This window comes from Puntigrus tetrazona, chromosome 22, assembly GCF_018831695.1.
Source record: "Puntigrus tetrazona isolate hp1 chromosome 22, ASM1883169v1, whole genome shotgun sequence".
In the NCBI taxonomy this organism is placed as follows: Eukaryota; Metazoa; Chordata; class Actinopteri; order Cypriniformes; family Cyprinidae; genus Puntigrus; species Puntigrus tetrazona.
In genome coordinates, this window is record NC_056720.1 from 9,672,090 (window position 1) to 9,695,612 (window position 23,523).

Sequence of the window (23,523 nt, forward strand, 5' to 3'; positions counted from 1 at the left end):
ATGCTTTTGTAAGTGGTCCATGTCCTTCCTCTTATCACAGTTGAGGCTTGAAATATTCATACAGCATACAGATTTTGGAAACTACATTCGATTACATGTAAATCAGCCATCACTGATTCAACAGAAATCAACATTACACCATTTTTTTTTTTTGCATTTGAGCTGTCCCGGTTTCACCACATCGCTTCTACAGTAACTGTTGCTGTGAATAAAACCGCTGTGGGTGGTGCATCATTAAGTAAATTAAACGCTACAATTAGTCACAATACAAACAAGCGCTTGACAAATGCTAGAAAAGGCACAAATGCACGGCATTCTGAGGCGAATTGCAGATTTTCACATCCCGAAATGAGTTTATCATGGTTCTTGCAATGAAGTTTTTACATGGCGCATCCTTTGAGCCTCGGAGGTCAAACCACCAGTGCTCATCATTCACTGAATGTGAGGTTGCAATTACTGTGGAGGTAAGCTGAGTGTGCACCTTGGGAAACCGAGGCCTATTTCTACCGCAAACACAGATAACTCTGCATCCCTGTGGACCAGAGCAATCTACTGGCTCAGAGCAAGCAGTGATTTAATGTTGCTGGAAGAATGAAGCTGAGGGAGGTTGGCGTTGCCGCTTACCACTGGCGGGATGACGTAACTTGCGCTGCAGTGGAGCAAATTCAGACAGCTCTCTGTATTTGCTGTAGAAAAGCAGTGAGACTGGGTTTAGGGAATCACGAAAGGATGGAGGTTGGGCCATCAAATGATGCTTTTGAATCTGAATCAAATCAAGAAGACTGTGATAAAGATTCATTTCTATTCAATGCTTCCAGAGCGATATCAAGAACATTGATTGGAAACAAAGAAGCAGTTCACTCATATGTTAAAAATTTGTACAGTATATACAGTATGAACAGATTTATAAATGTAACATTACATTACTTGCTCACCAATCGCACTCTGCAGTGAATAGGTGCCATTAAAATGAAAGTCCAAACGGACTTCTATAATACTCTATAAGTAATCCGCACAACTCCAATCTAGAAATTAACATCATGTCAAATTTCGCTTGTAAACATTGACTGATCTGTGCATATTTCTCTCCTGATTCAGACAATACTGGAGGAGAAAAAAAATTCAAATGTCTAGACGAATTTGGTATTAAAAACACGCAGCATTTTGCTTCATAAGACGTTAATTGATGTACTGCAGTAGTGTGAATTAATTGTGGACTATTGTGATGGCACCCATTCACTGCAAGAGAATTCATTGTAATGCTAAAAATTTGTTCTCATCTACATCTGGGATGGCCTGAGGTAAGTAAATTTCCTGTATATTTTCCTTTTTTTTTTTTTTTTTTTTTTTTAAAGCCATTACTGAGCATACCAAAGTACAAGCTACTCATAATTTACAATTACATAATTTTAATTTAATTTTAATTTAATTTTGTGAATGCATAATGTATTTTATATTATTTAAACATGTAATATTTAAACTATATAAGGTATAATTTAGATATCTAATAAAATTTGAATAATGTTTTTTAATTTAAGTAGAGTCATAATTTTCAAGCACAAAATATACACAAGACAACTGAAGGAATTCACCGGAATTAATCATTAAACTAGTGTCACTTTAATGAAGACTGTAGTTGAAGTAGTTGTGCTGATACATTTCGTTTGTCACTTTGAGGCACTCTTGTACCACCAGATGTTATTTATTGTTAAACTACAACACATTTCAGGTAGAAATGTTGAAAACAAATCTGATGTGCCAACATTTGAGATCATTGAGCCAACATGACTACAATAAATCTCCCTGCGCAAAAACACTAGCTGAAAATGGCTGAAAATCTTCCGCCCAGGGATTATGGCATCTGAAAACACAAATGATTTATAAAAATAAGAGTTGACACTACGTCAAAATGCCACAATGTTCTCATATTTCTCTTTATATTATATATATATATATATATATTTTTTTTACCTGCAAGCGGTTTCAAAAATCTTTTTTTAGACCTAAGAAGTCAAGAAATGAGAAAGAGACACAATTCAAAGCGCTTAGAGGCACATAATCCTCAAACACTTAAAACCTACAATTTCAGGTCAGATTTCTGCTGGAAAGGCACTAAAACTTCATCCTAGCAACGAAAATCCTAAAATAATCCTGACATTGAACAACCCAGCGTTCCAATAATATCCCCGTCTTGACGTACCTCAGCACTACAACGAAAAAGATTAAAGCCTGTCGGTGTCACACGCATCCTGAGATTTGCATAAATAACTGGAAAACGCACATTAAACGTCCCTATTAATAGGTTTGATGCTAAAACAAAACCACGATGTGTAAGAGTTTGGTGCGAGGGACAAGAGCCGATTTCATCTCCATATGAATATGAAAGAAGGGAAGGGGAGCAAGAGAGAGAGGGAGGAGAGTATCTGTGCTATTGTTAGTGCCTGGAGAGTCTGACACACAGTTAATGGTTGAAGCTCCTCCATGCTGTAGGCTTCAGGCTGCTAGGCACATCAACAGTCCTTATTGTTCCCGCCTCTTCTCCCCTTCTTTCATTTTCCTGTTCCATCTCCCGCTTGTCTGGGCTGATGTGCCCTGCTGAACATAATTTGATGTCGCTGAGGTTGTATCTGAAGAGTCTTCTAATAAAGCTGCTGTTGTTTATGCACAAAACGCATCCGCAAGGCTGGAAGTGAAATAAAGAGGTCCTCGACTGAATACGGAGTCATTCTTCTTCTGAGTGACTCTGTGCTAACTGAAGTCGGTTATTTATAGGCAGTGTCGGGGAAGGTTACTTTTAAACGTAACACATTGAAATATTGCGTTACTTCGCATAAAAAGTAACTAATTACGTCGTTTTTATGGAAAGTAACGACTCACGTAACTTGCGTCATATATGAATATGCACCAACCCCAACACTGTTTATAAGAGTGACGTCCAAATTAAAAGCTTTCTGTCTGGCCAACTTGAAATCGCCGATTGCATGGATTGCTATTCACAAAATAACGACAAAAAATACACAATGTTGCCATCAAAAGACTTCTCACAGCAAAATCTTGCAGGCAAAAAGTCTAGTGCCTACTGTCAATTGTGTAGATGCGTGCGGTCTTTCAAAAGAATCACTTTTTTTGGTGTGATGAATGTGTATTGTTCACAACATGTTGGGAAAAAAGCGTTTAGTGATATTGTGCCCTAATTCGATATTCTCGAATGGAATTACGCCAAACCATAGCAAATACTAATTTAAAAAAAAATAAAATATGCCTATTATCACAATTGTTAAGTGTTTTGTATAACTTGACAAAAATATGACAATGTGCCATTTTGGTAAAAGAAAACTTGCCAAAACCTGCCTTGGGAACATTTTTTCACCCTGACGTATGTAAAATTCCCGATCGCATGGCTTTCTTCTAAAATGACTGGATTTCACCAACAAAAATTGCAGTACAAATGTAAAATGAACGCCTAAAATGACGATACAAATTATTTTAATACTGTTGACAAAAATGAGAAAATGCAATTTTAGCCAGAGCAAAGCGAAATTCCAGTGCTAAAATGTGACCATATATTTTGACCATATTTTAAATCAAACCACCACTCTCCAAAAAGTAAACAACTGTTACTCACGCAGCAGTGTGTTCATACTGTACACAGAGAGATGGTGGCTTTTTGTCTTGCGTGCACAGACATTATAAAGCACATTAAATGCTGGGACACATTCTCTTTCAAAGTGATAGGGGAGAATAAAATGCCATGTTGCTAAAATAAGCATCTCGGTGGGGTGTGGAGAGAGTCGGAGCTGTCTGGTCTATTCAGCTCCGGCAAGATACAGCCCAGTCGGCAGGGAACCTGAAGCAGCACGTATAATCAGATAGAAGAGGATACTTCATCACCGTGTTCCGGACTCAATCCAGGTCAGCGGTGCACGCTCCACGCCGCTGACAATGAGGCCATCGGATATCAGGAACATCAGACTTTCAGTTCAATTTCCGACCTGGCAGATCTCGCACTGCATTTATGAAAAATGCTGAGCATGGGATGATGGAAGTAAGACGAGTTTAGGTTTAGAAAACAGCTTATGACCAAAAGAGGGGTTTATATACTTAGCTAAAACCAGACCCACCTCACCCTCCCAAAAGGAAGCGTTTATTTTTATTTTATTTTAGTTGCAATGAAACAAAATGAATCTGAAACAAACACATAAAATCTAATAGAGATGACAAACAAAATGAAAATAAATTCACCAACACAATTAAACAAGCTTTAAAGTAGTCAGCGAGTGGTTGCTGGTGTGTCATTTCTAGGCGGCCCACTTAGAAAATCCCCACTAATAAAGCAAGGAAGCTGTCACAGCCACGGTGTAGTGGTAGTGCACATTTACAGCTCTTTCTCTTTTCTTGCCTCATCTGTTTTTTGCCTGTCATTTAGTCTAAATATCTGTGTGTTGCTCTATTTGTCAGTCCGTTCTCACTAACTAGTCTAACTCTCTAACAGACCTTTGTTCTGTCTATCTGTCTGTCGGTTGTTCTATCTGTTGTTCTGTCTACTTGTCTGTCATTCCATCTATCTGTCTGTCATTCTGTCCGTCTGTCTGTTGTTCTGTCTGTCTGTCATTCCGTAAATATGACTGTTGTTCTGTCTACCTATCTGTCTGTTGTTCTGTCTGTCATTCCATCTATCTGTCTGTCATTCAGTCTGTCTGTTGTTCTATCTGTCTGTCGTTCTGTCTGTCTGTCGTTCTATCTGTCTGTCATTCTGTCTGTCTGTCTGTTGTTCTGTCTGTCATTCCATCTATCTGTCTGTTGTTCTGTCTACCTGTCTGTAGTTCTGTCTGTCATTCCGCTCTATCTGTCTGTCATTCTGTCTATCTGTTTGTCATTCAGTCTGTCTGTCGTTCTATCTGTCTGTCATTCTGTCTGTCTGTCGTTCTATCTGTCTGTCATTCTGTCTGTCTGTCGTTCTATCTGTCTGTCATTCTGTCTGTCTGTCGTTCTATCTATCTGTCTGTCATTCTGTCTGTCATTCAGTCTGTCTGTCATTCAATCTGTCTGTCGTTCTATCTGTCTGTCATTCTGTCTATCTGTCTGTTGTTCTGTCTGTCATTTTGTTCGTCTGTTGTTCTGTCTGTCTGTTGTTCTGTCATTCTGTCTAACTATCGCTGTTGCTGTCTGTCGCTTTCTCTATCTGTCTGTTCTTTTTAAGTGTCATTCTGTCCATTGTTCTAACTATATGTCTATTGTTCTACTTGTTTTAATGCTGTCCTCTATATACCTGTATTGTTCTGCCTGTCATTCTGTCAATCTTTGTCTGTTTTGCTTTGTCTATCTGTTTTGCAAAATGCATACAAATAAATAAAAACACTATAAAAGGATAACAGAAACATCTTTCCTGTCCTTAAATAAGCATTTTAAAAAGAATATCAAACCCTCCTACTCCAAGAGATGACATTTTGATGTTTACAGTTTCTTTAGTGCAAACACATAACAAACACCGTGGATCCTGATACATAAGACCACCCAGTGGATCGTGTGGGTGGTGAAACAGTAAATAAACCATCTGAAGGAGGGGGTGATGTTTGCCTGGAGAGAGCCTGGCAGCTCGGTTAGCTGCAAGTACAACTGTTAGCTTGTCTACAAACAGTAGTAGCGCTTGGGCTCACATGATCAAAGCCTGCATGCAGCACGCGTAGCTTCCATGGAGACTGAAAGGTACATTGGAAGCAGTCATGCTAGCTTCCTCACCTCAGATGCGATCATTATCTCCCCTGAACTCGCTTTCACGGCTGGTGTGAGTAACTCGCAAGTTATTAAAGCCAGATTCATACACGCAGCACAATACATTAGGGGAACATAATGTATTCTGAAAACAGAATTTTCGATGAGGAAAAAAAACTGTGAGGTGGGACCGTTCCCCAATTCTGCTGGTCAATGTGAGTTAGAACAGATGATGTTTTGAGACATTTTTCTTGCTGAATTTACTACACTGATCATATATTCATTGTGTATTACCTTGTAGGCAGGGTGATTCATCTTAAGGAGCTAGAGGACAATAACTCACAGGCTTTCTATTGTCCGTTCAAACCCCAGATTGGGCTTTATAATTTAGAGTCTGGCAGTGAGAAGAATATAAGTCTTGCTCACGGTTTCAAAAGCAACGGCACAGGCTACAAATGAAGAACATTAAAAAAGAATTAAGCATGCAGTATATGTGAAACCTAATAAGTAGCAAGAATCAAAAGAATTTAAATAGAGATATTTTTAATGTTTGTATTTTAAAATATTTTAAATAAAAAATTATATATATATATTTAACATTTAATTATATTTAAAAATCTGTAAAATAAAACAAAAATATTATAATTTATGTTAAAATATAATTCAGTCACTCATATCAACATAGGATACGAGAACATTTATGTTTATATGTGCGTCATTTTATTAAATATTAACATTATTAAAATGATTAAGATTATAAAAATGTAATATTAAACTTTTAATAAAATGAAAAATAATAAAAAAAATTATTTTTAATAGAAGAAAAATGTAATAAAATTAATTATATTACATAGAGTAATACACTTATTAACCCCTACAATAAAAATAGTCAGGGTCTATAAGAATGTATAAAGTAACGTGTTAAAATTACATGAAATATTACTATTTCAGACAACAAAAATTATAAAGTAATAAACAATAATAAAAGTTTAAAAAAATTAATAAAATAAAAATCACACATGCACAACAGAGCGTTTATAGTGTAAGGGCACTGTGTAAAGCTAAATTAAAATACTTCTATTTGGCAAAATAAAAACTAAATGAAAAAACCACTACAATTTGTTACTTCTTACTGTTGTCCTGCTCAGAAATTGGGTGGGTTTGTAGAGAGCGTAGCATGTGTGTGTGTGAATGAGTACACTGCATCTGTCTGTTCTACAAAGAGCGATGAACATGTCTGTTTCCATGTGCAAACAGCTCCAAGCCATGTCAGCGAGAGTGATGGAACAGCAAAGTCACGTAAGACACAGCACCTCCTCGCCTTATCGCAGAGCGACGTGCTTTCTCTAATTAAGGGCAAGCCGGTCTGGTGCTGGTGTTATGACTACCGTGGACGGGCGGCTATTTTTCAAAACCACTTCTCTGATGCCTAAAAGGCCTCGGGAGAGGCAGAGAACAGCAGCCTCTCCACCGGCAGATCATTGATTAAAAAGGCTTATGAACTTCCACCTGCGCTGCAGGAAAAGGAGGACAAACAGGACTCTCTGCTCTTTGTGCTCAAAAGCAACCAAAATCCTCAGGCAAAAAAAAAAATCTGTGTTTCTTTCTGTCGGTTGAAAACAGTTGTTTAGCAGCAGTTTTGTCTTGTCTTTTCCGTATGCTTCAAAGTTCTTCATCGCTTTTTATATGCTAAACAGTCAAAGCTCTGCAGCAATGATTCATTTAACAGACAGACAAAATCTGACCTTGAGAAACCTTTTTCGTTTAGTAGTTTACATATTTTATGCTGCAGAAGCATGTGTCAAACACTAAAATGTCTCATTTGGGCTGCATGGTCTGAGTTAAATGATTAATCCTTTTATGTGTTTTGTATGCTTAAAGATCTGTTCATCTGTTTACATTTATTCTATGCCAGAGTTGCTTTCAAGATCATTACTTTGTTCGCTGAAGAGCGCTTTCTAGGTCTTGCACCCCAAGAAACTCCTACCCAAAGAAATCGATCTGAACAATGGGAGGTTGAGATTATGTATACGGCACCATTTTATACATGCATATAGACTAGAGCAAGACTAGAGTCAATTACTGAACACATCTACTGGCTTCTGTCAACATTGATTTGTTTTAGACTAAGATCTCTGCCTTAGCAAGAGACTCTAATTGCACTGGCCCTAACCTCTAATTACTCTGAGGTTGCAGCAATTCACTTCTGTGCAGTCTGTTTACCACGCAAAGAAAGAAAGAACAAAAGACAGAAATATAGAGTGGAAGAAAGGAAGAATAAAGCGGGAAAAAATTGAGGGGAGATATAAAATAAAATTATATGAAGGAAAATAAATACAGTATTGAAAAGTAGAAAGAAATAAAATAACAAAAAGAATAAAGAATGAAAGAAATAAGGAGAAAAGCAAAACAAAAAAAATAAATCAAGAGCAAAATAAACAATGTTCAAAATAAAAACAAAACAAAAGAAAGATTAATGGAAAAAACTGAAGAAAGACAATTGTAAAACATGTAACTGTAAAATAAAGAATGAACAAACGAAGACGGAAGAGAAATAAAAACAAATAAATATATAACAAAATAAATAGCAAAATAAAAAAAATTGAAAGAAATTGAAAGAAAAGAATGTGCGGAAGAAAGAAGCAAAATTAATACTATATGGAAAAAAGGAAAATAAGAGAGCAGAATGAAAAACATCAAACGATTGAAATTTAATTGAGGTTAAGAGAGAAAAATAACTCCAAATAATGCAAGTAAAAGGAAAAGATGGTAGGAAATTAAATAAATTAAAATAATTAATTAAAAGAGAAGGAAACCACAAAAAAATTCAGAAAGAAATAACAAAGGAAAAAAAACACAAAAGGATCAAGTCAAGGAATGAAAGACAAAATGGAAGAACGAACACATGAAAGACTGATAAAAATAAAGAATGGAAGGGAAATAACCAACAAAAAGAAATAAAAAATTCATGTTTAAACTAAAAAAGAATTTAAACTTTTAATATACCTAAAAATAAAAATACACAGAGCGCTCAAGCTGTGCTGTTGATGCCTGCCACAGTAATGGTAATAAGGTAAGGGAATTCTTGTTTTGCATACTAAAAAACCTGTCATGATCGGGTAATGTATGTATGACTTTCAGCACTGAAGTTAAAATACTGAGTGTGAAATAATAAAACAATATGTTAAATTAATGCATGCTCTTATCATTCTGTGGACAAAATGCCGTGAACTTCACCCCAATCGAGAGATTAATATGCACATGTGTGCTCGTCTGTTTTCAACACAGCTAATCTTACATTCTTGTCTTCTTCCCTCTCATTAAGCTGTGAGAGATAATGCAAAAAGACAGCCATTGTGACGGTCTACAGTGATGAAACTATGGCACCATGTGCTTTTTCAAAACTTTACATTTTCATTGGTTTCATGTTATATTGTTGGCTGGGAAAATATGTAAATGTTCTTGCCCAGGAGCCGCAGCTGTATCCCTTCTAGCCTTAACCACAAATCAGGAGAGTATAAATTAACTTTGGTGGACTTAAACTTGAATATAGTGTGTTCCACGGTTGAAATAAAAACACTTGATGTTTATTCATGTAAATTTTGTGCTTTTAGTAAATATGAAAAGACGTGTTTGAACTGGGGCAGTGATCTGTCATGACACATTAAAGAGCCACAAAATGATACTTATTTTTGAATTTCTTTAAAAATGACATAATTTGAAAGCAGAGAGTCCTGAGACCTTGTTTTATACCAAAAGTAACCTGCTCTTTATTGTCTTTCAGCAAATGTTCCTCTTTGCTCTGCAATGTATTTTTCACTACATGAGAACATGATGTGTAGTGTGAGAGCGACATTGTTTGTCAGTGATAGCAATAGTAACTAAGGCTGGGCGGGTCTTCGCGAATAGTCAGTTGGTCCCTAAACCAAAATATTACAGCAATTCGTGTTGTAAACAGAACTTCAGATTCGCATATCAACATAAGACAACTAAAGAGCGATATACCTGAAGATCTGATTGGGCTGTTTTCTACTCCCAGCCGTAGTTGTGTCTTTCTTCTGACTTCCTGTGGTCTGGTATGAAGGTTCCTCTGTTGGAACCGGTTCAGATGTTGTCCAGCCCTGAGCCAACACAAATGACTCCGAACCTCCTGACCTGGACTCAGCCTGCTGAGAAGTGTCCTTTGGTCCTGCACCAGTGGGCTGAACCGTAGGTCCGGCTTGTGTCGTTATTATGGTAGGAACCGGTGGTTGTGGAGTATCTACCTCTTCTTGAACCACAGGTAACCACGTGGTAGAAACAGCTGGATCTGGAGTACACAAAATGTCCTCGGTAGTGGTTTCTTCTGGTTGGGATGGAGTTACCCCTACGGTTGGAGGTTGAATTGCTAGCTTGTCTTCGTTGGGATCTCTGGGGCTTGGGGTACTAGGCGTGTTGGAATTGTGTGTTTGTGGTGCAGTGGTCAACCCTAGGTCTTGCTTTCGTTTAACGAAAGGCACGTTGACTTTATTCGAGGGACCGTTCTTGTGCTTTTCAAGGGGGCGATGGACGTACATGATTTCACCCCTGGCTTCCTCAACCGTGTCGGCTGGTTTCTCATGCTTGGGTTCAGAAGAACTGGATGCAATAGTAGGTTGGGTCGTCTGGAGACTCATAAGCTGCCATCTGACAGTGGTCTCCAGCGGGACTCTGTGGTCATCAGATCCATTTATTTGGCTGTCAAGGGTGAGCGGTAACTCCTTCCCTGCACTTCCCTCACCATCTTTTCTTCCTCTGCAGATAACAGTCATGCGGGACCTTTGGGAATAGGGTAACCATCCTCATTCCCTTCCCGAAAAAAGTTCTCAGGTTATTCCTGGAACAGGAATGGTCATGATCTCCAAACTGGCTCGTTTGGCTTCCATGGGACTGCTTGTTTGAGTTATGAAATGCCTGTTATCGCTTGGGACAACTTTCAATGACTTTAGCGGCCAAATTTGTTGGCTGCTCCTCATGGAACTAAAGCTCCTAGACGCCAAGAAAGAGTCGGATTCGCCGCTCCAGATCCAATCGCTTCCTGCAGGATGACAAAACACTGTGATTAACAGAGCGAGGAGGAGATCGCTTCATTTAAATGTATGTTTAATTAGCGAGCAAAATATGCTAACTCCCGCCCCAGAACTATGGTAATTAACTTTAATGCGTAAGTGCTCGATATAGAACTGTCATTATTTATCCATCAATGCCCTGGAGATATCCAGCAATTAATCTATTGGTCTCAACACACCTATCTTTTAATCAAACCCCTGCTTCAAAGGAAAAATGAGTTACAAGCGTAGCTAAAATGACCTTTATTTTCTTCCCAGAGGGTAATATTTGACTCTCGGGTGAAACTGAGATGAAATGTACATTCATTTTGAAAGCAATCCAGGTAATAAGGCTCTTTTTCTTTATGTTGCCACAGCACAAAGAACTCGTACATCATGCTCCTGTCCGGTGCCATTAATTCCCAGTGCTTTCTAGCAGTAAATCTAAGAACCAAATCTTTATGTTCAAGAAGCAAAAAGGTCTTGATTTACATCACGATGTGTGTAGGTATCCATTCAGAGTGCAATAAAGTAAAAACGAGTAAACACTAGACTTATTATTATTATTCTTACGTGATTCAGCATACTGCAGTACACGCGCTAAACCAAATCCTAAACAGAGATTTCACTGGCTGTGTGGAAGAGATATTTGGTTTAGCTTAAGTATTCTACTGTGTGCATGGATAATTTATATATCTGCTCAGATAACATGCTTTGCCTTAAAGGAAACAAGCGGTGTTTAGCATTTAAGTCATTTTATATATTCACAGACCATATGTTCGGTACACACAATGAAATATTAAGCAATAATGAATAATTCAAGACTCTGCTGTTGAGGTGTCACATGGATGTGGTGCAATTTACATAACCAAGTAATCGAGCAATTAATGATATGAATAGCTGATTACTCTCTGCAGTCACATGAATGTGATGGTATTAAACATGTTCATGAGATGTACGAAAGCAATATATTAAATAGATTCCACCAATTACCCGGATGTACTGTAATAGTGGGACAATTATCCAGATAATGTAAAGCATTTGGAGCAAGATCAAACCAAGTGCCATCTGCACAAAAGATGCAAGGGATTTTTTATATCCATGTTTGTGATTATTTTTAAGCAGCTGGTGACAAGGTGGTTTTTAGTCTAGGAGACACAAAGCTGCTTTTTGTGAAATATATAGTTCCAAATATCATTAGTCATGAGTTGCAACAACTGTAAGTAAGTCATAACTGTGAGACATGTATTTGCAACTTTAGTTCTTATAACTACAATATTGCAGTTAGAAAAACAAAAAACAGCTGGGAGATGCAAAGTCACAATTTTGAAAGTTTAAATGTGAGTTAAAAATAACTGCAGTTGGTAGACGTAAAGTTGAAATTCTGAGATATAAAGTCGCATTCAAAGAAGAATTTGCAATTATGAGACATAAAATATCATAACTGTCATAATAAATGACAATTGTAAGATATATAATTGTATTTAAATAACTGCAACTGGGAAAAAGTATTTAAAGTTGGAATGTAACAAAAAGTCCAATTCATGAGATGTTGCAATAAAGTCGCAATTGAAACAAATTGTTATATTCAGGAGAGTCCGAATTATAATACAAAACGCCGCAATTTGGAGATACAATATTGCAGTCAGAAGATCTAAAGTCGCAGTTCTGAAGAAAAAGTTGGAATTATGTCAAAATCACTAGATAAAATGTTGCACTGGAAAAAAGCCACAATTATGAGATACAAAGTCAAAACTGGGAGGTTAAAAGCCTCAATTGCAAAATAGTGATCATTTTTAGACATTATAATTCTAAGACAAAAAGTCACAATGCAATATTGAATCAATATTGTGATTGTTAAAAAAAAAATTCATTTAAAAACAAATCAAATATGAGAGTAGAAAATATAAATAATAATTGAATATATGTTCTCAATTATAAGACAAAAAGTACCAATTATAAGACATAAAGTTACAATTGTGAGATTTTTTTACTTCGAGGCAGAAAAAGGGTTCCGTAGTTTAGCTTTTTAGTTTAACATGAATAAAACATTTTTTCTTTAGATACCGCTTAATTTTATGTTCTGCATCAAATGCAATGACATTCAAGCATTTTGTGGTTAAAGTGTCCACTTATATTTATGTAAATAAAACTGAAGTATCTGGACACTCAGCAAAACAGATATTTAAGCGTGTTGTTCTACGGCACTTATGCATTTGAGAGAAATAGTTTTACCCACGTCTATCCATATACAATATATTGTGGAGCTCAAGGACACAGCAAGTTTATATAAAAGATGGCAGCATTTTCTGAATTCTCAACAGGCTCTATGTAATGAAACACGAAACAAGGGGAGAGACGGAGCAGCATGCATCGAAGGGTGAAATAGCTAGTGAATCTGAACTTGACTAAATGACCTCTGCTGGAGGAAAAATGAACGGAAACAGCCAGATTGAGCATAGAGTATCTTAACGAACACACTCCATGGCCTGACGATGATCACGCCTCGTATAATTGGGAGAGACTTGAATTTGTAGCGTGCCTGCGGTTTGGCCAAAGCACATTAATTAGATTCGGATGTAAATAATGCATGCTGACTAAAGCTGGATTTTCACCCGGCATTAAACATTAATGTTCCCTGTTGAATTTGGTTTGCGGGGAGGATATTTGTACTGATGATGCCCTGAGAACGGACTGCTGCCAAAACCCATCGTACTAAAACCACACCAGTTAGACATGCTTCAATCGCAGCCTAAGGCTCGCAACGCTCTAAATTTTCAGATGTTGGATCCCATTTTGCTTTCTCCTGCTATGCAGCTTTACTTGGCACAGATATGACAGACATTGATATCCATTAAAAGCCCTAGAGCAGGAGGCAGGAATACATCTCAGCTCTGTGACTCTACAGCGACCCTCCCACTTTCAGATTCTGGAGAACGAATCGTGGTCGGCAACCTTCCTCTTCGGCGTCTGTGCCTGAAGAACCATTTGCTGCCATATTGTTTTTCTTTCAAAACAATGAAAAATAAACAGCAAGCTGTTGAGGACATAGTATGCCAAGGGCATTTATCTTTGCACCAAGTGGACGCCACATTTGATTTGCGCGAATGAAAGGCACACTATGAGGGTTAAAAGTGCAAACCATTCAGTGTTGAAATGGGTATTTGGATTTAACTGAAGAAATAATGAAAATATGTCCTTTTACTGATTTACAATTACAATTTTGCTCTGTTCTTTGCTTCTTCAATCATGGGCACTTTTGGAAAACTTTTCACATTAACAAATTTGCACTGTGTTATGTAACTGTCTCAAATTAGATGGAGATGTAATTTAATGGTTGAAGTTGAAGAAACGCCCTCTATTGACCAATAAACATTAGTTTAACCTATTGGTTAAAAGATTGACTTCTTGGAGAAAAATCTATAATAGAGGAAACTCACTTCTGTGGTTTCACATTACCCAATTCTACATAAACCAAGCATAAAGTAATACAAAAAGTAATTAAGCCCTAATTCAACTAAATTAAGCACAAGCTTCACCTACCTCATAAAGTTCAATTAAGAAAAGGAGCTTGGGTAATTGCACATGCTTAAACTTCTATTAAGCTTTGGACGAGTGTGTTGTACCTTTGTTTGGTCCAGTGAAGGTCTGTAAATATGCATGATCCATGTAAGAATTGCTTTGACTCTTTATCTCCTTCTGCGCATCCACCAAGCCCACTTCCTTCTCCTGCTCCAAGAGCTCTTCTTCTGGATCTGACGAGGAGGGATTATATGAATGTTCCTTGGTATTAGGCTCCATGATAGCATTATCAACACCAACTTTGCTTGTTTTCCCTCTACTTGGCTTGGTCCTGGCAGGTGGGACCATTTCTGATGTTCCTCTGTAAAGGCTGGACTCTGTGGCCGGTATCTCAGGTTCTCTAGTCCCTGTCCAGTACCTAAACGGTTTCATGATTGTGTTGACAAAGTTGGAGATGACGCTGTTGCTGGTCTGAGCTTGCGTAGAGGAGGATGGCGTGGTTGAAGACGGGTCAGGAGACACATCGGAATCATCTGTCTCCTCTTTTGCTGAACCCCCTTGAAGGTTCTCCTGCTTCTCCACAGCATCGTCTTCCCACTCTTCAGACTTTTCTTCAGGTCCAAGATGGATTACAACATGCTCCTCTGAAATTTCTGAAGATTCATTGTTTATGATGGACTTGAAGTCTTCTTTCTCAAGATCGACCAGACCGGTCCAAGTTGAAGGCTCAGGGTAGGCTCCATTTCTTTGAAGCAGCACCTCTTCATTGCTTGAAGAGCTCGAATTGGAGTTTTCTAGGGTTTTATAGAGTATTGCCGTCTGCTCTTCAAAATTCTTCTCTGAAAGAGGAAGATAGTCTCGTTAATGGCACCATTGAATGATAAAACTACAAAGCAGATATCCATACATAAGTCCATAATGCGAATTTAACCTAATCCTTATTTCATACATTTTTCAAATGCTCCTGACACAAGGGTGAAACTCTTGATAAATTATTCGGAAGTGTGCTCCAAAATTATGTAGACTGGATGTAAGAGAATTTTTTATCAAACTTCTCAAAGTAAAAAAACTAAATCTCCAGCTCATCACTGAGGTCAAAACCCCCAAAAAAGATGAAAAGATCTTTGTATTAATGTATGCCTGTAGCAAAACAGAGATAGAGGCCAGAAGTTCAACCAACCTTGATAGCAGTAGGCGCTAAAGAGGTCGCTAGTGTCTGGAAACCCGGTGCGGTTGGGGTTATGGTAAACAGTCCGTACTCCTGGTTCATCTCCTCCACAGTTACGCCGGGGAAGGTTGATGGGGTAACGCACGCTGCCGTCAGCCAGCCAGCCGGGGTCACAGCGGTCCAGGCCACCCTGCCAGGCCAGATAGAGTTGCCCGGCTGTGGCCAGTTGAGCTCCCAGAGTGTGGCAGTGAGTGGAGGCAGACGCCAGGCTCAACTTCTCTGGCACGCTGGTGTGAAACACTTCACCCAGAGAGAGCAAAGATATACAGTGTGCATTTTTTGCAAGTGCTAATTGCAACATTAGACCTATGAATAAACTTCATAAAGAAACTAAATTTGGTTATATATTCATAATACTGTTTTAACATATATACTCTGCAATACAGGTGATTGCTTAATATAAGAAAAACATCAAATGTACTTTTTGTAATAATGAGATTTGATGTATTGGTTGATTATTTTTACAGAGCCCCGCAAACAACATGCAGGAAAGAAATAGTAAAGCGTACACACAACTTAATAAATTGTTCCTATGTTTTAAGTAAATTGTGCTCACAAAATAATCATTTGTTTGCATGCTTTAATTTAATTAAATTGTGACCATGACCATATTGTGTGCACACTTTATTTTAAGGTGTCCAAAATACAGAGTATTTACCAAGTAAGTACTTAGTAGTAGCCATTGTACTTACATAAAAAATAACTTACCATGTAACTTATAAAACATGTAAGTTATAAACAGTTTGTACTTACAGTTTGCAATTATGTAGATGTTGATGACAATTAAGTAGGTGACAAAGTCTGTTACACGGCTACTTAAGAACCAAAATATCATCACATATGTGCTCAAATATATGTAATACCTTTCTAATTACATGCATTACAGGCATAAGCTACTTAAATTAAAGTATATCAAGATTCTACTTAAGCGTAGTAGCTGTGTAACAGACTTGGTCTGTTACATATGTGTAACGTTAGCAGCCTATTATCTACATAACTACAAACTGTAAATACAGGCTGTTCCACAACTTAGTTACATGATAAGTACATTTTTTCTTCATGTAAGTACAATGGCTACTACTAAGTACCTAATTAAGTAATTACTCTGTATTATGACATCATGAAATAAAGTGTTCTGTAACAACACACAAATTAATAAATTACACCAATATGACAGGCATTAAAGGTTTAAGGCATTTTGAATACTGATTCAAAGCAAGAGGCAGGGCCGTCACTCCTGCACGTAACAAATGGACGTGCACTTCAAAAAAAAAAGAAAAGAATGCATGTTATAACTGTACCCGCTCTGGCATAGACCGTGAGGGCTGCGCTGAAAGCATGGTGACCTACTTAGATGTTCTGGGAGTTGGGACATGAGCAGGTACATGCATCTTCGCCATCTGAGGCTCACGAGGACATTTAAAGACACAGTTTTTTGATGACTGAGCTGTAAGTGAATGCATCTGTAGTACCTTGCAGGCCATTGGCAAAGCAGTACACATCGAACATCTCGTCGGGTTCTCGGTTGCGTGAGTTCCTCACGCCAGGTGAGTCTTCCCTGTCGCCAAAGCAGCCGGTCGGGCGACTGGATGGGATACCTGGGTGAGGAGCCAAAACAAAGCAGGAGTCAATTCCAGGGAGGGAAGGAGTGAGTAAGATAAACTGTGCAATTACCGAAAGCGCATCGATTTGATGGCGCATGGGTGCCAAGCAAAGTCTGATTAAGAGATTATACACGCACTCCAGGGTTTCCAAAGAGAAATAGCGAATGGGATTCTCGCGCAGCCCAAATATTGAAGTCAGTTATATAAAACCATTAAAGCAGCCCACATATATCCCATCCCAGTCCAGAGATCTCTGATGTCTCCATACGCTTGCGCTAATTGCTGCGCGTTTGCGTCTTCACTGATGTGTGTGTAGCCAAGCTTCTCTGGAGATGGCCCAATTAGAGCTCTTCCATGCAGGAGGGAAAACCGCTCGCTTTTTATTCGATGAGGCCGGGCTCGCGCTCATTACGAGCTGACAATATATGCTAGATATGAATGCTGAAATCAATAACCGCCTGACATTCAGCCACGGAAAAGTTATTGGAGGTGGCAAGCCTGAAGAAACGGGGCGGTAATGTGGTCGATACATAATAGATATTACGATTAATTAGAACGGCTGATTATTAAATTGCTGCGAGTCCCGGATTCCTTCTGAAGAAAGTCGTGGCTGTTCTGTTTCATGCAAGGGGACCAATTTATCAGCACGGCAGCTCAAATTTTCGTTCTGATCTACAAAGTGATGGTTTTATAAGTAACATTAAAAGGAAGATTCAGAGATTCTCTGGGGAATGGAATTATGTAAACATGTTCAAAGACTCCTTGCTCCCAAATATATGCTTGTTTCTGAATTTCTGAAAAGCAAAAGGCCATTTAGTAAACATTTACAGCACGTTACTTTGCATACCAGTGTGATATAGACCTGCAACTCGCGTAACATATCATTTTTTCTGTTTGTCGCTTTGAAATAAAATAAATTATACATTTTTGTCATGACGTGAAAATGAAAAATAAAGTAAAATATTGAACACTTGTCAAAAATATATCAATAAAACATTAAATTATTTAAGAAATTCTATATATACACAAATATAAAACACTGGATGTTTGATAAGTTGAAAATAAGATAAAATATTTGAATATAAAATAACATACGTATTAGTTAAGTTAAAAATTAATTACAGAAAAATGTATTAAATATTAACACAATAAAATATACAGTATTTTTGTTCTGTTGAAAACAAAACAAAACCAATATGGGAAATAACGGCTAATCTGTCTTAGCTCTAGTTCTGACCTCACAGTCTGGTCCGACAGCCAACCAGCATCGCAGTTGTCATAGCCGTCATCAAAAGTGGCCTGCAGCTGGGCTGGGGTGGCGATATTAGCAGAGTTCTCCAGACAAACTCTTTTGGCGTCAGTGAAGGACAGAGCATAGCGGTCGTGAGGAGCACGGTAGTGAAAGACCACTCCTGTTTGAGAAAACAAAAAACAGATTGGATGATGGGAACCATGCATAAATTGTCTTCCAAATTAAGAGCAATAAACAAGTTTAACTTAAAGGGTTACTTCACCCCAAAATGAACATTGTGTCATTAATCACTCCATGTCATTCCAAACCTTTCAAAGCTTTGTTCATCATCAGAATATAATTGAAGATATTTTGATGAAAGGTGGGAGACTTGAGACTGTCCCATTGACTGCTGAGTAATGAACACTGTCAAGGTCCAGAAAGGACATTGGAAAAAATAATCCATCTGCCATCAGTGGTTCAACTGTAATGTTTTTTAGTGATGAAAATGTGAATGAATGTACGAGTAAAATAAAATTAATCGCTTTTTTAAGTAATACGTCTCCTCCGTCATCAACGTAGCTCCAGTTTGAGAACTTCTGATGAAAAAACAAATTGTTGCTAAAAGCAGTTATTTTTATTTTCTTTGTGTACAAAAAAGTATTATTATTGCATGATAACATTCAGATTGAACCACTGATTTTTTGATGGTGTCTTTCATACTGCTCTGCGTCTTGACAGTGTTCATTACCCGCCAGTCAATGGGACAGCCACAAAACTCCTGGCTTTTATCCAAAATATCTTAAATTGTGTTCACTAAATTTTCATTTTGGGGTGGAGTGACCCTTTAACAAACGAAACAATGCAGGCCCCCAGAAACGCTTCCTGAAATTCACTTTCATTCCTGTTTTTCCACCATTCCTCATTCCTATGAGAAAAGCGAAATCAGGAACACAGTACAAAAGAAGCCAAATCCCAGCACCAGTTCTTTGACCAGTTAGAGGACGGACTTCCAGTCCGATGTACAAAGAAATGAGATTCCTGGGATTGCTTTTGAACTCTCCATCTGTTATTCCCAGATCACATCGCTTTGGAGTCCCTTTCGTCCTCTACACGTCTATAACCTCCGCTGTCGGCTGCCATCTCGGGAAAACTCACAAACATGAAAGGGACAAAGGAAAATCCTCAAAGCTAGGTGGGCCAATTTATGGCGAAACACTTCAGACGACGTCTTAAGGGGGAAGATTTCAGTCTCCTGAGCAATACGGCCCATTTCTTACCCAACTGTGGCAGCTACGTGTGACGCCCCACTTCAAAGGGGCACGAGAGGAAGATGTCTCTTTCGGTTTTCATATCCTTCCTCCCTTTTTTTCCGGGCCTACTTCTCTTTTTTGCTTCCCATTGGAGTTTAGGATAGACTCTGAGTTTATAAAAATACTCACTGTCTGTGACAAACATCTGGGGAGGAGATATGTGGGACTCTCATTCGCTGAGGGAGCCCTCATCTTATTAGAAAAGGGGTCAGAGTTTCCATATCTCATTTCCCCAAGACACAATCCGGGGAAGGTCAGGTTTGTGACCAGTTAGCAAACGGTTTTGTTGAATGTCTGTGATGTTTCTAGGCAATAGTTCACTCAAAAACACAGAAATGTAGCGTTAAATTTCTTGCTCACCAATGGATCCTCTTACAGTAATTGGGTGCCGTCAGTACGATTGTCGAAATACACATCAGTTATCCACCAAACTCCTTTTAGCCCATCAAACAACGTCTTGTGAAGCTGCAAGTTTGCAATAATCAACTCCATCAATAAGGCATTTTAACTTTAAATGTCACTTCTGGCCAACTTACTAGTCCATAATTCATAATAACACCAGTGGAAAAATCTGTTGATTTCTCACATCAAAATCCACCAAAATACTTGTAAATGGTGTTTGGTCTGTGCATATTTTTGTCTTCGTTCAAATTACTTTTTTGACTCAAATGACTGGGTTTCTTACAGGTGAATGCAATATTATAGACAGACGACTGATAATGGTGGATTTGTTTCTTACTTTTTTTCAGTTCACAAGACATTAATTGCTGGACTGTTAAAATTTTAAAGTAATTAATTTAGTAATTAATTTTAAAGTAAGAAGTGTTGGATTATTTTGATCATGATTTTATTATTATTATTATTAATAATAATAATAATAATATTATTATTATTATTGTCTGCTGTATTCTGTTCACAAACTGAAAACACAGAATTAATGGTCAAAAATTGTACTTCACGGAACAAAAAATGCCATTGAAGAACCTTTATTTTACAGAAATGCTCTATTGCGTAAACAGTGCAACTACAGTTTAATTTATTACACAATTATGAAATTATTATGACTGCATCTGTGTGCATTAGTTAAGGAGTTTTTACTTGCACAGATCGTGGTCAAAAGTAGTCGAACTGCATGTTATTTTTATTTTAAATATTCCTGTAAATAGTCTCGACTCTCTGGTCCTTTCATTATCCAGTACTTTGTGTTCAAAACTACGTTGCTGTAACACAATAAGGTGTGAAAGCTTCTAAGGTTGGTGAATGCTTTAATTGGCAATGTTATTGCTATTTCCATAAAAGCTCGTAACAGTAATGGAAATTTTTCATGATACTGGCTGTCAGCGTGTTTCAATGCTATAATTGCTAAGCTCCAGCTAATTAACCATTCAGATGTGCAGAGGAGGAGGTTTCAGTACACGAGTATCCGCATGTATAATATTAATAATGCACTGGCATCTCTTAATGCATTTTTTAAGAGTTACTCTCCTTCAGAAAAGTAATCCTTGTTAAGTTTTGCAATAAGAAGTTATGACTTCATCATAATGGTCATAAATTTGTTTTCTTTTGCTGCTGGATGTTGTCTAGGCCACGTTCATTAAAATCATGTTTATGTTAAGCTTTGATTTCCTGCCTATATATACAAATATATTTCATTGCAATTTTTTTTTTTATGTGGTAGTGTTAGTTTTTACTCTTTAAATTTACATATTTTGAGCGTTTTAAAATGATACTTTTTGAAATTATTTTTAATCCTTAGTTATTATTTTTATTTTTATTGTTTTATTTATTTGTTTAACATTTAATTTGCCATTGTTTCTTAGATTTATTTATTGTAAAAAAAGAATTCTCAGATTTTTATTCAAATTATTATTGTTTTTATTACACATTCTGTATTGATTCTTTTGTTATAAATTATTTTTTTATATATATATATATATATATATATATATATATATATATATATATATATATATATATATATAAAATTATCAAAGGACAAAAGGTGTTATTTGCTGAATAAACTTAAAAATATATATATTTTATTGTATTTTATTTTGTTTTGGATCCCAATAATCGAGATGAATTGTTGGCCAGCACTATTTACATTATATATACATACAAGTTTAGTTATTATGACTGTTGTTGCTTTGTTTTACATTATATGTTCTTACAGTAAAGCAAATTGTGTTAACTCTATAATGAACATTATTTACTTCTGCGCTTAAAAGAATGGCATCGGCTTAACTGCTGTGTAACTGCTGCATTTAACAACCGATTAAACCAGTTTGCTCAGTGAAAAGGGACGCAGTTTTTCGCTCTGAATGTTGTTGTGCGTAAAAATGCTGTGACTGTTTGATAAATTCAACCAGTGAACATTTCCGTTCCACAGCCTCGCCAAACGCAAGCGCTGTGCTGCGTGCTGGCAGCGAGCGAAGTCTAACTAACTTCATCAAGGCTTTGGCAGAAATCTGAGTGTGCAAAAAAACGCAGCAGCTGTTTGTTCCATGCCTCCGTGGTCTGATCTGATGGAAAACGCCACCAGATGCGCAGGAAAACCAATCCTCAGCGCTGAGGACCGTAATTACAGCCGGTTTTTCAGATTAAATAATATATCAAGTCATTCAGCGAGAGCGCTTTCACCCAGAGGCCTGTGAAACCACTGAAAAGTGCTACCTGGCCTCGTGGCATAAACGTATTCTTGTGCACTTTTTAGCGAGACGCGAAATACGTTCCGAGTGCATATCACAGCAGTGTCCCAAAGAAATGAACACTAGGGGACACCTTTTATTCCTTTTCACACAAATTTACAGAGTTACGATTAATAAATTGCAATTTTCTCACATTTACTTGAAGAATATCGCGTTGTGATGCTACGGCTACAACATTAATATGCTGGGATATTTCAAAACGGATGCTTTTGAACATTAGCATGACAGTTTCATACAGTATCTATGGCTCACGGAGTACAGAGATGCACCTGAGAGGCGAGGAGCTCTGGTTCAAACCCCGTGTAACTACGGCTCGACAAAACCAATCTGTGTCAAAGGAAGTCGAAACGCACGGACGCATCGGGCATCGCATCGCTTTGTTGGATTTGGTGTAGGCGATTTCTAACAACACGATAGAGAATTACATTTTAGCAACAGTCCGCGACATTTCTGAACCTGAACCACAGCGATACATACCTATAGCAACTTAAAACGTGCAAGGGTTCGCGATTGAACCTGTGTTTTGGAGCCACTCAATTTCTCAATTTCTTAAACTGCGGAGAAACGTGCAGTAAGGCACGTAAAAGCGGTTTTGTATCACAAAAAGTGCACAGAGGTATTTATTATCATAAGACCAGGCTGGAAAAGAGCCGATTTGCGCATAACGTGAACATTAAAGTAACGTAAAGCATTTGTTGTTGCAAACCTGTATGAGTTACTTTCTTCTTCTGAACACAAAAGATGAATCTGATCACCGTAATGGCGCCGCGTGTGTGTATTAGCATTCTGCGCGCGCTACAATACCTGTGACCTGAAGGCACCGTGTCTTGTTCGTCGTTAATGCCGACCACGACCTCACAGCGTACATCCCCGAGTCGCTGGATCTCAGGCCTGTCAGCACCAAGCTGGCGTTGTAGCGGTTCTCCGGGTATCCCGGCAAGGTCACTCGCCCTGGAAGGCTTTCTTCACCTTGATTATGTTGTCTTTGGCCACCAGAATGGACTGCTCCTTCTGCAGACCATCCGGCCGCTGCTGACCCCACAGTTTGGTCCACTTGATGCGGGGGTTCGTGATGGGCGCTCGGACGCAGGGTGAAAACACACGGCAGGAGGGCCGCACCGGACAGAGGCTCCTGAACC

At 37.9% G+C, this 23,523-nt stretch overlaps 2 protein-coding genes across 2 annotated transcripts in view; both read right to left on the minus strand.

Annotated features, from left to right (window-relative positions):
- Window positions 1–10,502, minus strand: part of LOC122328186 (neurocan core protein-like) — a 56,907-nt gene extending 46,405 nt beyond the window's left edge. The window contains exons 1-2 of the mRNA XM_043223895.1: window positions 9,868–10,502; window positions 9,718–9,785 (exon numbers count right to left, since the gene is read on the minus strand). Coding sequence (XP_043079830.1) covers window positions 9,718–9,785; window positions 9,868–10,502 — 703 coding nt within the window. The remainder of the gene's footprint in view (window positions 1–9,717; window positions 9,786–9,867) is intronic.
- A 3,876-nt stretch (window positions 10,503–14,378) lies between these two features.
- Window positions 14,379–17,051, minus strand: LOC122328187 (brevican core protein-like). The gene is made up of 3 exons (XM_043223896.1): window positions 17,001–17,051; window positions 15,481–15,774; window positions 14,379–15,139 (listed from the first exon to the last, which is right to left on the minus strand). Exons 1-3 carry the CDS (start codon window positions 17,035–17,037, stop codon window positions 14,379–14,381), a joined length of 1,092 nt encoding a protein of 363 aa, XP_043079831.1. The 5' UTR covers window positions 17,038–17,051.
- Between the last annotated feature and the right edge of the window lie 6,472 nt (window positions 17,052–23,523).

Bases quoted from the DNA above. Each gene is read 5' to 3' on its own strand.
- LOC122328187 (XM_043223896.1), bottom strand. From the start codon at position 17,037: ATGTTCGATGTGTACTGCTTTGCCAATGGCCTGCAAG. The intron at 15,775-17,000 runs GTACTACAGATG...TGCTCTCTCTGG, and splicing joins CTTTGCCAATGGCCTGCAAG to GTGAAGTGTTTCACACCAGC. The intron at 15,140-15,480 runs GTTGGTTGAACT...TTCCTCTTTCAG, and splicing joins TAGCGCCTACTGCTATCAAG to AGAAGAATTTTGAAGAGCAG.